Source organism: Rhipicephalus microplus, chromosome 6 (assembly GCF_043290135.1).
Source record: "Rhipicephalus microplus isolate Deutch F79 chromosome 6, USDA_Rmic, whole genome shotgun sequence".
NCBI lineage: Eukaryota > Metazoa > Arthropoda > Arachnida > Ixodida > Ixodidae > Rhipicephalus > Rhipicephalus microplus.
The window spans coordinates 38,590,632-38,608,709 of record NC_134705.1 but is presented as its reverse complement, the minus strand read 5'-3'; the positions used below and the strand labels follow the sequence as shown (position 1 = coordinate 38,608,709).

The following is an 18,078-nucleotide window of genomic DNA, read 5'->3' as shown; positions in this document are numbered from 1 at the left end:
TCTTTTCTTATGCCTTATTTAGTGAATTTTAATTCAGGTGCAGCACGAGAAGTGATTGACTTGCGTTCGTAGCGCCTGCCTTCCCTCCTTCTCACCCTTCGCTATGCTATATAAGATATTGCATTCCGCTCAGCTAACTTGCTTAGTGGGCGTGTCAACCACGGGAAAGATAAAGACAGCAAGTTGTGGCTGGCAGAAAATGGAAGCCGCAGTGAGATGGGCCAAAGAAGTCAACCAAGCGTTCGTCGAAGATGGATTTATCAGGCAACACATGTTTTCCGTGGCTATGAGGTGTGCGAAGCCACTGATCTTTAGTTTCGTGAAGGTTTATTCAGCGTTTCCAAAAGGCAACGGGTCAGAACAAAAGTTTGGACGCAATACTTGAGCAGGTATTGTTTGCATCAGTACATATGAGTAAACTCAATTCTCTGCAAGCCTGACTGGACTGACAGAAGTGCGTGTCGCAATCTTAATTGTTGAAGACGCAGTCAAAACCCTGTCGGGAAAATGCGTTTATTGAAAGGCTTGAATTCAAGTTGGCTCAGCTACGCAGCTTCAATTTCTTTTACTTGCGCCGTGTAGTTCATTCTATGTCAAGTAAATAAGGGCTGCTTCCTGCTGATGAAAGCCCCGCCACGGTGGTGTAGTGGCTAAGGTACTCGGCTGTTGACCCGCAGGTCGCGGGATCTAATCCCGGCTGTGGCGGCTGCATTTCCGATGGAGGCGGAAATGTTGTATGCCCGTGCACTCAGATTTGGGTGCACGTTAAAGAAACCCAGGTGGTCAAAATTTCCGGAGCCCTCCACTACGGCGTCTCTCATAATCATATGGTGGTTTTGGGACGTTAAACCCCACAAATCAATCAATCATGCTGATGAAATTCTTGTTGCTGTGGTTTGAAAATTTCCGAGTCTTTACTTTAAATAATGGCACTCGGGCACACGTGATGGAATAAATGCTTCTGAAAACTTTTACAGAGAGTGTCGATGGAGCCACCGATTAGACAAGTAAACTTATCCTCGTCAAGGCAGTGCTGTCGCCCTGACGAAGACAACTTGCAAAAACACTGTTTCCAGCGACGCTATTTCTCAGAAAAACTTATCGCTTCACGCCTCTCCATGCCTTTGAATTTCAGTCTCGTTTGGCACCCAAGTTCTGTAAAGAAAACTATGCCCACCATCATAACAAACGTGATTGAGTCAAATACGACGTGTCCTAGTGGCAATTGTCAATAATTTTCACAATAATTTGGATATTCTGGGCCTCAACGTTTGCTCATTATGTCCATATGTCAGTTGTAAATTGAAGCTGGTTTTATAGATCGACAGTTTCACACTACGTGTATGTCTGTTTTTTTACGCAAAACGTGCAATAAAAAGTGTATTTATTTTGTTTCGATCAAGTTTCGTCTTACTAAGAAATTAGTCAGCCTAACTTTAGCCTCTGCAAAAATACAAACAAAATAAAAACTACATTAACAAAATTTTACGAATGGCCGCATTGCCTAAGCGGCCAGCGGACCTGAAAAAAGGCACGAGCGCATTGCTTGCATGCGAAGTGGAAAGGAAGGGCTTTCGCGGCAACCCTCGTCCTCTCAATTTTTTTGCATTTTTCTCTATCTTTGGACATGACCAGTGAGGTCATGAAAAAAATTTTTTTTATGCTTGATTTATTTCTAGTAAGATGTCTGGCAACTTCCAGTGGTGAATGCGGCGCTGCCGCTGTCCCTATGCTGGAATACTTTACTTCTGGTACACTAAACTCACTATACATCGAATGTATAGGGAGTTTCCACCCCCTGGCAGAGCTCTCTAAGCTTTTGAGCTTTAAAACTGCAAAGCCGATCAATAAATGTGTCGAACGTGACGTTAGCTTTTTCAGCAGACTCCCAAAGCATGTGCTGCAGTGTGGCTCTTTCCCCGCACGCTTGACACGTGCCCGTCGGGTATAGGAGAGGATAAAACAGGCCTAGGATCATCGGGCTGGGGTACGTATTTGTAATAGCCTCTGAGTTACGGCCTGTTTTTTTTTTGTCCAATTTGTTGTGTGGCGGTGGGTATTTGCGTCTGTTTAGTCTGTAATGTTGTATAATGTCGTTGAATGTGGTCAGGCGATCCTCCCACGACCATTCCAGTTGTTCTTGTTGTGTGGATAGTGCCACCACCCCGCTCTCAGAGGTGAAGGTGGCCACCAAACGTGGCTCGGTGAGTGAGATCTCGAGCCACCAAGTGCCACGTTTTTTTTTGTTCCCGTCGCAACGCGTTGGACATAGCGGGCAAAATGTCACACGAGCTTCCTCTAAGATAGGGCTTTCAGTTCATTTCATTGGGCAGCCTTCCGAAGTCACAGGACCAGGAAAAACACAGTCAGGTTAGCCAACGAAAATCGAGTTGGGGGCAAGCATTCATTTCATTTTATTTTGATCGTTACTGAATTACTTCATCTCTAAGCTGAATAAATTTGCACTGCGTGCTTCTTTCGCTGCCGTTCTTGCGGCACTTATCTTAAGCTTTCGGTGTTAGCAACCAACTAGAAAAACATGTACAACAATGGGGTCGTGAAAAGTGGTACAGGACCCCTTTAACACTTCATACGCAAAAGCGCAGGGCGGCATCTACCTCAAAGTTCGACGTGGAGGTGTGGCAGTTACGGTCATCGGCTGCTCACGTGAAGGTCGCCGGTTCGATCCCGGATGCGGCGGTCGCACTTGGATGGAGGCGAAATGGTAAAGGCCCATGCACTGTGCGAGGTCAGAGCAGGGTAGCAGAGTATATACAGAACACCAGATGGCAAATATTGCTGCAGCTCTCCACTACGCCTGCCGTGGTTTTGGCCCGCAAAACGCTAGTAATCAACATTAAAAGGATGCATGATTCTTTCTTGAAAACCTAAAGAATGGAGCGTGGATCTCGGGCAATGAAAAGGCCTTAGTTATTCAATTTTCATAAAACGCCATTATATGTGCCACATTACAACGCTGGCCGCTCTGCAATGCGGTCTTCGAGTAAAGATAAAACTAGCAAGAGACGATGTGCGACGTTGCGTAATTGGTTGTGAGCTCTGCCTTAAAGTTGCGAAACAGATAAGGAGGGCAGGCTGGGTCACCGGTGTATGCCACTATGAGTAGGTGTGGCAACATTGCTTTTAAAAGATTGCATCATAGCGCGAGCTCCTTATTCATTACCAACAAAATAGCTAAAAAATGTGAGCAGTACGAAGAATGTACAGTGCCGTCCACTCTTGGTAAGAACATGGCGCAGCATGGCCGTGCATCGAAGCTTATCGCAGAGCGCATAGGCCTTGCATGATCTCTCGTGAGGTCCTAGTGCGCCGTGCTTGCTTTGCCGTGAAGCACGCCAAACGATGAACATGTTAGCAGCGATTGAGCACACCGCAAGTCGTTGTGGGAACGCGCACGTCGATTACTGTAGCTTATTGCGTAAAGAGCATCAAGCACGCTAGTTGAGGCTGCTAATTGAGATGAGTTTTGGACCTCTAGCCTGTTTCTTTTTTTTTTCGCTGACGCAGTGTTTAGGGACGAAGCTTCTTACGCCATGGGTCGTGCGTCCCCGATGTTTGTAGTAGTAGTTGTAGTAGTAGAAGAAGTGGTAGTAGTAGTAATAGTAGTAGTAGTAGTAGTAATGGTAGTAGTAGTAGTAGTAATAGTAGTAGTTGTAGTAGTAGGTACACTACAGCACAAATGTAGTGCGAAAAAGACACGGAGAAGAAAGGGTACACAAAAGGCGCTTACGTACCACCTGTCGGCGCCTTGTCAAACAGATAAAAGGTATAGATGGACGCAGTCAGAACACGGTTTACAATGATAAAATAGATGTTACGTCATACGTGCACGCTCTCTCACATCGGCTTAAGAAAACAGCTTGGCGGCATGACCTAAAGGTAGTTTTTTTTTCTTCTGATAATAACAAGCTAGGCGGACTATGTTCAACGGTCGGAAACAACGTTTATAACGTCGGAACGCCGGTTGCTCCATTAACCACAAGGTTAGATTCGTGTCGTGCAGAGCCAACGTCGTCTATTGCATCCCTCTGTCATGTGGTCGTGTATACGTGGGCCAGACAGGCTGATACTTAAACATACGTCTTAGAGAGCATCAGTCTTCTTTGCCGGGAAGACACCTAACGCACCTGGCCGTGCACTGCACTAACTGCCAGTGTCAAGCACAATTCTCCGCCACAGATATCTTGTATACACACCACGATCGCACGACACGAAAAATTCTTGAGGCCTACCACATTAACGCGAGGGCTCCCATGAGCGTTTGCACTCATTCTTTGGCCATGTCGGACAAGGAAGTCGTACTACTTAGGGAAAAGGGTAGACCGGTGGGGAGGGGGGTGCAGGAGATGTGTTCTTGGTTTGATTTATTGCCTTCTTTTTCGCGCAGAGTGCGCATGCGCGGGATTTTGTTCAGGACCAAGTATAAGTGTTATATATTTCCGGTTCAAGCATTAAAGCTTTCAGTTGTGAGTTAGGCGCTTGTGGTGTACCCTTTGTTGTTCGCGTCTTTTTCGCGCAATTATTACGGTGTAATCGATCAGTACCAACTCAGTCGCCTCTTCGTTTTACTCCACAGCAGTAGGTAGCCACCTTTCAATTAGTTTTTGGTATGACCTCTCAATGGTAGTACTTGTATATGATGAATAAATGAAGAAAAGATGCACGATGGCGGTACCTGGAGTGTTCACTAGATGGATGAACAGATAGATGTACCGACAGACAGAGATACAGACGGACGAACAGGCCAACAGACAGATGGAGGGACAGACGGATGGACGAAAGCATGGACGGAGGAGAGGTGGACGCACTCGCAGACGGTTGCATGAACGGACGGAAGCAGGAACGAAAGGACGCACGGACAGAGTGATGCACGCTTCGCCCCACTCATTATCTTTCACCTCGTGGATTAGCGGTGATTTTTTGTTGTTTTCGTTTATTTTCGCAAAAATGTTGGCATTGTTTTGCTTCAACGAATTTAACACAGCAATTGATTGATATGTGGGGTTTAACGTCCCAAAACCACCATTTGATTATGAGAGACGCCGTAGTGGAGGGCTCCGGAAATTTCGACCACCTGGGGTTCTTTAACGTGCACCCAAATCTGAGCACACGGGCCTACAACATTTCCGCCTCCATCGGAAATGCAGCCGCCGCAGCCGGTATTTGAACCCGCGACCTGCGGGTCAGCAGCCGAGTACCTTAGCCACTAGACCACCGCGGCGGGGCAGTTTAACACAGCAAAGCCACCAGAAAGAAATTATTGAAGATGTATCTGGATAATCTCGACTGCACATGTGTCAGCATATACGGTAACACAAATTTTGATTCCCCAGGCTTATTAAAGGTTACAAGCCATGAATAAATTTTCACAAAATACCATACCGTGGTAACGAAAGAGAAAGAACATAATAAGTGAATTCAATCCCTCTATTGTGAGATTACCGCAGCCGACTGACGAGTAAAAAAACACCTAGTGGCTTAAACATACAATATCTAACCGACCATTGTCGTCCTGACTTAATCAAGCGCACAACTTGGAAAACAATTGCAGCCTCGTCACAGCAACACTAGCAGTAACGATAATGCCAAGTTCATTATAGCATCAGCCACAATAAATTTGCAGTTGTCTTAAGAACCTCTCAGAAGAAGTTACAAAAATTTCAGTAGAATGCGCAAGCAGCCCCGCCATTTCAGCTACCAGAGAGCGAATTCCCCTCGCGTCGTACGGTGTTCATAGACAGATGTGATGGAAGGCAAGATGCTGTATCAGTTGTCAGGATTCAGCTACATTTGCAATGTTACTTAACATTGACGGCTTCTGTGTGCGTGATGTTGAAGGGTCACTAAGGTCAACTAGGAAGTCGACGTCGATTGTTGAAATGGTGTTCCAGAAACCTCGCAGTGTTACTCTTGTGCCAAGGAAGGGCTTATCTTAAAATAAAATCACGTTTTAGTGCTCCGTATCGGGTTAACGCACTTCAAATTACCCGCCTCAAGAAGCGGACCGACCGGACCGACTCACGTCACTGTTGCCATGCACAACGTTTCCAGGCTTCAGTGCGCTAGTAGCAGCAGCAACAACGGCCATTGGTCTATTTCCCGCCATGAGCTTCGAGATTGCAGACGCTTTTTTTTTTTTCAACTGTGCCCCGCTAAATGGCCCCACCTGTCTCGTGTAACCACGCGAAAATTGAATATCTTAACAACTCGCACCTTTTCCCTTAGAAACGTCTGGTGGTCTTTTTTTCCATTAATCAAACAGAAATGAAGCAGCATTTTACTGCGTCTTCTAATGCACGGGAGGTTCATAATTGAGTGCAGTTAGATCGACTACTGGTGATTATTTGTAGGTGGTCTGCCTGATGAAATTGGAATCATTTTGAAAATGTGCTACTGCGGCACTTGTCTTCTTGTGCATTTACCTTAATTTCTCAGTAAGTAAGGCACTGCTGTTGATAATATATTTGTTTTAGACGTTTTTATACATTATGCTTTCACTCTAACGTAAATTGTTATTTGACTTAGAGTTATTTTAAACGAGGCCATTCGTTTACGGATGGTAAAGAGAATTCTAAAGCTGTTAACACTAAAAACCTAGGAGCTGTTCGTGGGGTGAACTGGTGATCATTGCAAAGTGCCTTTGTTAGCGTAACTTCATTGTGATGAAGTATGACTTGGAGCAGCAAGACAGATACGTAACGGTTGGCAACAAGCAGCAGGAACACTGCCTTCAAATAACAAGCCAGTAAGGCTCTGCGAACGGGTATTTATGTATTATCAGGTAACATACTAGGGCAGGGCAACCGCCTTGCTTGCATGAAGCCCGTTTTTTAGCTCACTATTCGAAAAAGTTGGACTATTTCGAATATTCTCGCAGAATGAATGTCAACAGACAGGGAGACCACTGTTGCGCGACCGAATCCCAACCGGTTTGGCTGTACTTTCATATACTTAAGAGTCAAGTAGGCTCGTGAGGTGCCTAATACCAGCTCGTGCTAGAGAAGACAACGTGGTCGAAATTATCCGCAACCGTCTTTTAAAACGGCTTTCATATATGCAAAGCTACGCTGCTGTTTTAAGTTTTGTTACCCAAAGTAACACCGATAGATTTTCAAATTTGCAATCCATTAACAAGGGTTGTGGCACTGAGAGAATAAACCATTTACACAGTTCCCGGAAAACTGCTCAAAAATGCAGAGAGCGAAGTGCACTTTCCTGCAACGCCCTTGCGGTGCACTCAATTGCTAGAGACATCCAGATAAATAGCAGCGCTTCACCCTAAAGATAGCACGGCGCGCCAGTGTGTCACGCCATCTCAGAGGCCTCGACGCGTGCACCATGGCCTCCAAAATCGCGGTCGCGCGGCGTGTTTTTCTGAGACCATCCCAATCGGCACGCTGCTCAGCAAAATGATTGAGTATCCCCTCGCGCGCCCGGCCAGCGCGAGAGGGCTCGGATTCCGGTGGCGGCGGAGTCCGCGGCAGACGGCAGAGCACACGGGATTCCAGCATGCGCATGGTTTATTTTTTTTTTCACATACAAGCGAGAATCACTGCCAGAATATTCTGGCTGAACTGAAGCAAAGTATCGTTTTGTTAGTGCAGTTAAGTTGGTCCAATTTACGAAGAAAAGCATAGCAACTGTTCCCTTTGTCTGATAGGTATTTGTCAGGAGGTATCGATTTGTCTGTCGCAGTAACTTTTTTTCATTACGGTCCGTTTCGTCTTGGCGCTGAATACCTTGATTTTAGAAATATAGAGGCATTCTTACATTCGTCTTCTCTGGAGACTTGTACGGGTGAAAAATGGGCTAATTGTCGTTGAATCTTATTGGTCTCCTATACTGACTCATAATCTTACTATTATATCACGTACTCATATTGTCAGGGGGTCGCGGAGTGGACGAACGGATCACACTGCGAGTCGAATCATAAACTGTTTCTTTGGGCGAACCTGCGCCCAGTAAACAGAAGGTCGGATTAGAGTAGCAGTCTTGCACTTAAAGGGGCGAACGGAGCGTCGGCCGTCAATGAACTGACAAGCGGCGAAGCGCATCGGCATTTATACGCTTGCCTTCGAAAATTCTAGCGTTATCGATAGCGGCGACGTAGGTTTCAGAACAATCTGTAATGTTCAAGAAGTGGGCGTAGTCTTAACAAAACGATCTAGTACAGCCTCGAAGCTTTTCGAATATCGTAGGCGCAATTTGGGCTCAACGTTGTGCAACGGGGCGATAACAAAACTTGAGGTAAGAAGCGTGCTTTGATTGATTGATTGATTCATTGATTGATTGATATGTGGGGTTTAACGACTCCAAACCTCCATATGATGATGAGAGACGCCGTAGTAGAGGGCTCCGGAAATTTCGAACACCTGGGGATTTTTAACGTGTGCCTAAATCTGTGCACACAGGCCTACAGCATTTTCGCCTCCATTGAAAAAGCAGCCGAGACTCGATCCCGCGACCTACGGGTCAGCCGCCGAGTACCTTAGCCACTAGATTACCGCGATTGTGCGAAACGAACGTGGCAATAGTTATTAGGTGGTCAACTGAAGCGCAATTATGCTTCAGATAAAATAGTGCCCGTGTCATGTCTTTGAAATGAGGTATGTGAGAAGTAATTTTGTCGAAATAATTCAGAAGGCTTCGATTAGCTGACCTACATTCACTACCCATGTCTTTCACAGTGAAAGTGCCTGATATGGCATCGTCTCCTTTTTCGTCATGTGAATTTTGTTTATGTTTTGGTAGCACGACGGCAATATCAGTGTCTTGTTCATTTACTGTACTCTCGACTGCATCAAAATCAGAAGTTACACTAGAATAGAAGGGTTGCTGTTTCTTTCTTTCCATGAAATTATAGTTCCATGAAAGGAAATAAACAGCGCTATAGCGTTGCTTTTATTGTCATGCCGTTTCAAGAATCCTCTTATCGAGCCGCAAAAGCAGGATTCAGGGAAGATGGTAAAGGCGGTCGCCATGCGTCTAGACTATATCTAGACTGAGCGTCACCAGTTATATGCGAAGACCACGGGCTCAAGCACTTTTTGGTTACTTATGGTTGCCCGTTCGCACTGTGAATTACACGGTGTTCAGTGCATAAGATCTTCAATGTAATCGCGAACATCGAAATGTTCTGCTTGTTCAAGTATAGGCAGTACGCATTCAGAGTTTGAAGTACCCGGTATGAAACACTGCAGTGCTTTATAGTAGTGATGATTTGCACTTTTTTCTTTCTGTAGAAGTCTACCTTGCAGAATACTTTGATATATTAGAAAGACGCCTTTATGTTGCAAATGACACCCAGTTGTATTTTGGCTACGAGCGCCGTAATCCCGCCAAACAAACAGATCGATGTGAGAGGCCCCCTGACAACGACGGAGGGGCATGTGCACCGCAGCAGGCGTCACATCGGTATACATGGCCTGTCGATGCATTCTGCCACGCGATTTCGTGGTCTACACGTTTGCTCGCGCCTGTACGGAACAAAGTTGTTTACAGAGTCTGCAATACACCTGCTGTAGGGATTCCGGACTGTCTACTAAAGTCTCAAATTTTCAAAAGAGCAACAATTTCTAGAAGGAAAAAATGAGAAACCAACTTACAAGCGGACTCAGGTATGTATAGTTTTGCGTTTGAATTGCGAAGTATCTGCTAGCATGGTCGTTCAAGATGTTGCTTCGCCAAGCTTGCGCCAGTATATCCTACTATGACGACGGACACTGAACTTGCTGTTTTCTGGTGTATATCACCTAAAAAAAACTTGTAACAACGAGAAATTGACAAAAACAAGACACAGATGCTGTAGGCAAAAGTATTGACACTTTGTTATGCCACGAACCAGTTAATTCATGCCCCACGCGTGTTGGGTAATGTCATTCTGAAGAGTCATCTCTGAATTGTAGTTCAATGCTGCAGGTCTAGCCATTGGTAAAAGAGTTTGCTTTGTGCGACATGGGTGCGCATCAGCACTAGCATTTCGTCCTGCTTATTGGTATGTGATCATATTCACTCACAGCAAAACTGTTTTTCGTCTTGATATGTTGTAAAAGCCTGAGCGAGGTGGCGAGCATTCACCTTGGTTGATACAGCCCAAACGAGAGGACAACAAAAAAAAAAAGAAACACAGACAGGTGCTGGCGCACAAAAAAATTTAGTTGGGAAAGAACAGCATACATATAGGTCGAGTGTAACTTAGCATAAAAAAACAAACAAACAGCCAAGCATCCAAACTTGCCACAAAGAAAAAAACACAGATAAGCATGGGTATCATCTTCTGCAGGTGCTGAAAAGATACATAAATTCTGCGCCGCTCAGCAAAATTGACAGTATCTTGACACACTTATTATTTTTCCTGCGAGTGTAGAAGTGAGGAATCGCTTCGCTTGTTTCCTGATTTTTATCATGCAACAGTATCATTACACTACAAACGCTTTTCTGTATTTCTTTTCCTTCGTCGTCGTCTCGTGTGCACCGTATCAAGCAAGTTAATATTTTGACATTGTTATGAATGTTTTGGGTGACATAGCCGGGTATAGCAGGCCCAGGAAACTGAGTGCAAGTTTGCTTCGGTTTCAAAAAAACTTGCACGCTTTTCGCAGTTGCCGGGAATTGTAAGGTTTTATTGAACGCAATGAGGTTGATAGTAACGTTCGCATTTCTTTCCTTTCGCACGCACCTACAAATGAATAACCTTGCTTGATTTGTGAGGAGCTATCTCGTGACTAATCATCTTTTGTTGACTTGTCATCTCAAAAGCGTTGGAAGTCGTTCACTTGTGTTTGTAGCACTTGCTTCCGCTCCCCCCTGCACTTGCTCAGTAACATCGCCAGTCGGATCACACTTGGCTATCTTGTTCGGTTGCCGTGCCAAGGTGGGCAGAGAAGAAGAGCGGCCGTAAGTCACGTCGAGCAAGTCAAGAAAGTATTAGACGAAGATGGATAAATCAGAGCGTAACATAGTTTGTGCCGTCGTTACGCTACTATAAACAACATACTTCATTGATTCGCGCTGTAACTGGGATCTGACACTTTTTTGGCTATCACAGCCCCGCCGCGGTGTTCTAGTATCTAAGGTACTCGGCTGCTGACCCACAGGTCACGGGATCAAATCCCGGCTGCGGCGGCTGCATTTGCGATGGAGGCGGAATTGTTGTAGACCCTTGTGCTCAGATTTGGGTGCACGTTAAAGAACCCCAGGTGGTCAAAAGTTCCAAAGCCCTCCACTACAGCGTCTCTCATAATCATTTGGTGGTTTTGGGATGTTAAACCGCACATATCTATCAAATCATCTCACTGTTAAAAACCGCGGATTTAAAGTTCCTGAAATGTTTTCCTGCTTTCTATAGTTACAAAAGGTAAGCAGAAGTGCTCTGGTCTCTTACTTCAACGTTGTGTTACTTTTTCATGGGTATACGAGTAAACCAAGTTTTCTGTAAGCCTGACGTAAGCGCAAGTCGCTAGACAACTTTGACTGGACGACAGCGACGACACTTTGGCGGCGAAGTACTTGTCAAGGAAGGCTGCCGTGCATGTTTTGACTACAAATTTTGCTAGTTTTCTACTATCGGCCTGTCAGTAAATTGATGTAACGCAATCATAGGCTCATTCCCGTTGACGAAAATGCCCGTAGTCAGTATGAAGCTTTGTGTGCCCTAACTTCTGACACTGCTACTTAAACAAATGTGGGATGCAGTCAACGTTTTGAGAAATCGTTTAACAGAGAGTGCGACCGAAGCTAGGTTCGTTACGCGAACCTTTCTTTGTCAAGGTACTGCTGCTGCCTACACAAATACTAGTCAAAGTGTGCAAGCGTTGTCTCCAACAGCAAGGTAGAGAGGTTGGTGACATGGAAACAATGCAGGTCGTAATGAAGATCAACGACAATAGAAGGACACAGTACGACACAGTCGTGTGCTCCATCTCGTTCATGCTTATTTATTTATTTTTTACATATTTAGCAGCATTACGTGTTCAACAATTTGAATCGCTTCAAGCCTTCCTCTTCCTCTGAAGTACAGCTTTGTTTGGTGCTCCAGTTCTGTATAAAAATTGAGTGCGCCGTCATAACAAATCGGCTTCAATAATGTATACGGTGGGGCCAGCTCATGATCATATTTTCACACGTGTCTGAGTAATCTGGAATCAATTATTGCTCATTATTAGCATATTTCAATTATAAAGTAAAACTGCTCCTGCACTGCGTGTCTGTTTTTTATAATAAAGAACGTGAGAGTAAAAATGAACAAAAAGCAAGCTGGAATTTTATTGCTTCGATCAATTTGACGTTACTGAGAATTGGGGCATTCGTTGTACAGTCCACAATGCTAGAATAACATTAAGGAATGGTGAACAAAATTTGGCTATCGGCCGCGTCGAGCGAGCTGCAAGAGAGCACGAGCACATCCTGCCTACATGCCAAGTGGAAAACGTGGAACTCCGCGGCGAAACACTGCTGTTTTAGGCCCTCTCCCTCTTAAGCCTATTTGCTGACCTCACCAGTGACGGTATGAAAATATTATTTTGTTCGGAAATTAGTTCTAGTTGGATACCCGGCAGCCGCCAGTGTGGAAGCGGTGCTGTCGCAACGTGTCAGCATGCATCCAAGTGTAGGTGTAGGGATTTTCGCGCACTGGGTATATAGTGCATAAAATGTCTCTTAAGGTGCTTATGGACAGTCGTTTCTTTTCTCTTCAAGGTTATAGTTTTTGCTAATTGTCATCGCAGAGGCCCCTTACACACTGTTCAAGGGGCTGAAAAGTATTCCTAATAAAGAAGTAAATTAGTTGTAGTCTAGAAGACGAAACGCTGCTCTGAAAGGCGGCGGATACTACTCAGGCCAAGAAGGTGACGTTTTGTTGTCGCAGCGTTAAGGCTGGTTCCGCTATTACGACGCAACTTGTTGCGACTGCTGTTTTCCTTTATTAGCCAGTGCTGCAAATAAACACCTTGTAATAGAAGAAATAAATAACTAAGGAAACTCAGGTGCAAGCCAGCGTTTCCTTTGTTGATCTGTGTTTTCTGTCTTCGTCTAAAAACTAAAGCACACTTGAATCGTCCGTGCATTCGAGAATACACCGACGCGTCCGTTATACAACACATGCTAGCCGTCCTTCCTGCAGCTAGTCGTCAGCGAGTTTCTCCTGTCGGCAACTGATACCGACTGCGCTCGAGTGGATAGGCGAAGGAATCTGAGTTGACGCTTCCGCGTCCCCGGATATACCGGCTACCGTCTTGATATCGCCCGAACTTCTCTTTCTCGGCAGCGACGATGAAATCTTCCAACGATGGCGGGGAGTTTGTCTCCAACGGAAGACAAGTAGGGCGACGACGACGTTTCTATCTACACGCTCGACCATGGCGACTTTCCAGGAACGTCATTTTCTCTAGCAAATCCCCTGGGGACTCTCGTTTACTCAGCACATCGTTTTTGTCTGGATTCATGTTTCCATGTGGCCAGCGCCTCTGGGGATAGAGAGATCACTGGTGCATGAAATGATTGCAGGCGCCTATGGAATCCATTAGGATTCTTGCTGTTCTTCTGAGGAATATTTTTTTTTCAGTGTGACTTCACAAACCCTTTCCTAACTCAGGACAGGTTAAGTACTATATTAGCCGAAGCGAATCTCAACGTCGTAGTTAGGAATAGTTGTTAAGGGTGCATTCTTGCAAAACATTTTTTTCTACCGTTCTGCTCAATAAGACGTGCCCATTTTAACTTAAATTCAACAACTAGAAATGAATAAGGACTAGAATCTATGTAAAGTTCGATATATGTCGTCTTCAATTTTCTGCTCTATGCTTAACGGACCTGATGAAACGAAATGAGCAGCTCTTGCTGTGGACAAGTAGTAACAACTGTAGGTTTAATCACACGAAAGAAGTAAATCAGTCAAAACCCTGTAGAATACACACGCTTTTCTTCTCAAAAAAGGTTATGAATTAAGTAAGGCTCGAGCGGAGCATAGACTTCGGAATAGATTAAGCTTTCAGGAACTGCTACGGACCGACGCTCTTGGCGCATGTTGTGTTGAGCAAATTCAGTGCATCTTCGTGATATTCGCTTCATGTCACTAGCCCCTTAATTAGGGAGGCAATCGCCGGCATTATTACAAGGGCTGACGTATCGGGCCCCCGAATCGCACCACGGCAGCGCGGATAATTCAGTGTTGGTCCTTTTGATGCGCTAGCCAACGCATTCTGTGGTCCAATGAACGAGGCAGAGTCGAGAGTTGATAAGAAAACAAATATATATTATCAAATACGGCCGAGCGAACAAAAAAGAAAACGTCTACACTCGACAGTTATATAATACAATACGTCACCAATCACTAGACAATAAAAACTACGGGCTAAACAACAAGTCAGGATACACTCAAAAAGAGGCACGAAAAACAACACGCGCTACCATGCAATCTCATGCATTAACTAACCAAGACACTTATAAACTACAATGTTAATCAAACGTATTCAGTCTGAAGCTATTGTAACAAATCTTAAATGCGTCTCTTCAAGGAAACACTCAAAGTCTAGCGCTGGTTGTCATCCTTTTGCGTCCGAGGTTTTTCTTGCTTGAAACTCTCGCGTCTTCAACTGACCACACTTCAATGACAGAGCTTCTTCACCGGTAACACGTCGGCCACTCACGCGCTGCCACTGCAGATCACGTCTTTGCCCACGGTAGTATAAACACACTCATCTCTTGCTTGTAAGACAAGCCTTCGTCGGCACGTGGAGTTTGGTCGGCGTGGTGGCAGTGTTTTCGAGGGGAAGGAGAGGCGCGCGCATGGCATCATTTGGAGCTTATTATTTCTTTGCGGCGGCTTATGTCGCGGTTGTCCGGTGCCTAGATTTCTGGCAGCAGTTAGAATTTGGAGGCACGCACTTTCTTCAGTGCTCGTTTGTGACACTTCACACCATTACTTGCGTCACAAATTCTTCGTTATTCATGGATTTATAGTAATCTGACATATATGGGCATTGCGATAAGATTTTTTGTGCACATACTATAACGTACTGGCGTAGCCCCTTCAACAGGTCTGAGATGGGAAAAAGGAAATACATTGTATATGCTCAAATAAGCAAAAAATCAGTGTCTTGGCTGGTTATGTACGAAACGGTATAGGCCGCAAATTGTGCTAGCATCCATGCTGAGCGGGAACAAAGATTTTCACAAAACTGCAAACTGCTCCTGCGATAACACAAACGTGGGCTCACGAGACCGACATGATTTATAATTGGTCATAACCTCGTAAGAAAATGTTGCGTCCTTCACTGTTAATTTAGTTGAAATGAAGCTAATGTGCGAACAAAGGCACGAGCTCATGCTAGTTTGAAGGACTCGATGCTCCACGATAACTTCTTCTCACAAATGGCACAAACACATCTGCTTTGGTCGCGTAAGCGAGTTTGCTAAGTAGGCGCCCGTCTTTGGGCTATAACAGCGGTGGATCAAAACATGTAGACACGTTAAGTAACAGCGCGAGAGCACAGGCTTGCGCCATACATAATTCGCGCAAAAAATACACGCCAGATTACGTACAACAACAAACGGGATACAGCGCAGATGAAGTTACCCGATACCTATCAGTAGCAATCACACGAAGTCAACAGAATATAACGAAAGATGTTTTCAAAGGTAACGCACATGTCAGAGATATCGCTGAAGGTCGCAGGTCGACAGAGCTCTTGAAGTTGCACGCAGTATGTGGCATGCCATCACGTTTCGCTGAGCAGCTTTCGTATATTGTATCCAGTTTATCAGTTAGGTGTTCAGTACTTAACCTGCTGCCGTTACAATCAATACATACATCATATGACCAAAAAAGGAAAATTGTGAAAAAAACTTACCCCGGCATTGTATTTCGTGAACAGTGAATTCTGCTTTATTCATTGTCCTTCTGTACTGTCTACTAGCAGCCGTATGCGCGCTGTTGCCACCACCAGCTACACTGCACTCCGGATGATAGAACATCGATCAGATGGCTGCTGTGATTTACTTGAAGACATGGTCTCAAAATTCTTTGACAGTGGTAGGAGCAACACGAAATATACGTATCACCCCAAGCTTACAGCAAGCTCAGATAAAAAAAAAGACGACCAGTACTTTAAAAAGAACAACTTATTTCTGTTAAAAATACCTACTTTAGGGAAGAAACCAATGGGCTCTGTGCATACGACACTTTTTATACAATTTATGCAGAATCGATGGCTGTAAAAGCCATAACTTTCAATGCGGATCATTGAAAGTTCAAAAAGAGTTCCCGATGAGTGACATAAGTCTTCACGTCTTGCAACTAGGTTTGGTCCGTAAACATTGTACGCGGTATTAGCCCGATACGCCAATGTCGCCGCGGTAACGCAATGATTCTCTTTACGTTATAATTTGATACGTTGCTTATGATTTCATTTTTTTACTTCTTTACACCGACCAGACTGCCCTGGCAAATATTGATCACCACAATTTCGGTGAAAACGGACGAGACCATTCGCCAACCCAAAGATTTCTCTTTCCCGCCCATGTGGACAGATATATATATATATATATATATATATATATATATATATATATATATATATATATATATATATATATATATATATATATATATACATATTATATATATTATATATATATATCCAAGGAGTGTAGTGTATATTAGCCAATATTCTTTAGGTACACATAGCAGTTGTAGCCTAAAGTACGCATACCATGCCTGACGGAGAGAAACGTAGTGCAGGTATCGTTGAACACGAACATCAAATATACACTATAGTCTAGAAACTGCCTTTGTAAAAATAGAAGCTTCACATAAGTAATTTGCTCACAACTGCGCCACACGTTCATGCATTTTGCTCCGGTGGGCAAAAGAAAAAGAAATAGTCCCATCAGGCATTAATTTCCTGGAAAGAAGACTTCGGACATCAAGCTTCTTGAATGAACTCAGTATAACTCTTATGCTTGTGATAACAAGTCTAAAGTCATCAACTATTTGAACCACGTTGAATTAATGAACGCAGGAGAACCGTCAGATCCACGACACTTTGCTCACCTGTGATGAAGCATTCTTGACGTCGCCGATGATTCCCTCAAGAATATTCTTGCAAACTAATCCTCAGGTCGTTTCGAAGTTGTCCCGCTGAGGAATTATTCGGATTAAGTCATTGACGTTGCACGAAATGAGAGTGAATCGCATCCATGTGGAACACAGTATACGGAATCTTCGTTTAACACGCACCGTGCTAAGAGTAGGTTCTTGATTTAAACATGGTTCGGCGGCGCACTATGTTCTTCAGCACATCTTTGAAACAAAATTGTCAATATGAGAGAACAAGTAGAGACATCTCGAAGAGGTGAAGATGCGAAACAGCTCGAGTTGCGGAAACACCGGAGTTAACGACGGCGCGCACCGATATTCCGTTAGTTCTGCGCGCCACGCGCAACCCACCGGGGAAAGCGCACGACGTGAGGACTGTCGGAGAGCGCTACGGAGTCACGAATGAGAGCTGTCAGCGCTGGCGTCCACGCTGTGGTTCACGAACTCGAGCCCACAAAGGGATAGCGCGGCTCAAACAGGCCGCGCTCGCGCGCCGCGGATCGAAGAGGCGGACCGACTGGGCGTGTTGCTCCCGCGGTGAAATAAGCCGCTTCTCGCGGTGCAGCGCTGGGAGGAGCCGCCCGAACAGCGGCCGGGAAAGAAAGAGAGAAGGTAAAAAACACACACCGGCGGCGGGGAGAAAGTTCGCGCCTGCGCGAGAGTAGCCTTCTCGTACGGGACGAAAAAGTGAGCCCTGAATGCCGCTTCTGGTAACCACGAGGGGCGGACCTCCACGTGGTGGAGAGGTGGAAATCGACCGCTTCTGTTGCGCCATCTGGAGATGATTGAAGGAAGTGAGGGTGTCTATCGCTCGCTGCTAGCGACCTATAATCAGCTGCGGCCCTGGGATACGATTTGCGCTTCGCTTTGATCGAAACACTTAAGGGAAGCTTACGTCGGCACCGAGCAGAGGCCTATATTACTTAGGAGCGAGATCGGAAGGAATGCGCATTGCGAAAACG

The 18,078-nt window shown here is 44.9% G+C and overlaps 1 protein-coding gene across 2 annotated transcripts in view; it reads right to left on the bottom strand.

Moving 5' to 3' along the window:
• The window catches only part of LOC119167666 (uncharacterized), a 266,980-nt gene extending 249,176 nt beyond the window's left edge, over positions 1–17,804 (bottom strand). Inside the window, exon 1 of one of the 2 annotated variants that reach the window (XM_037419177.2) lies at positions 17,072–17,804. Coding sequence is in view for 1 of the 2 variants with exons in the window: in XM_075865926.1 (XP_075722041.1) it covers positions 17,072–17,085 (14 nt within the window). In the remaining variant the exon portion in view is untranslated. The remainder of the gene's footprint in view (positions 1–17,071) is intronic. The other variant, XM_075865926.1, reaches the window with a different exon arrangement.
• Positions 17,805–18,078: the final 274 nt, after the last annotated feature.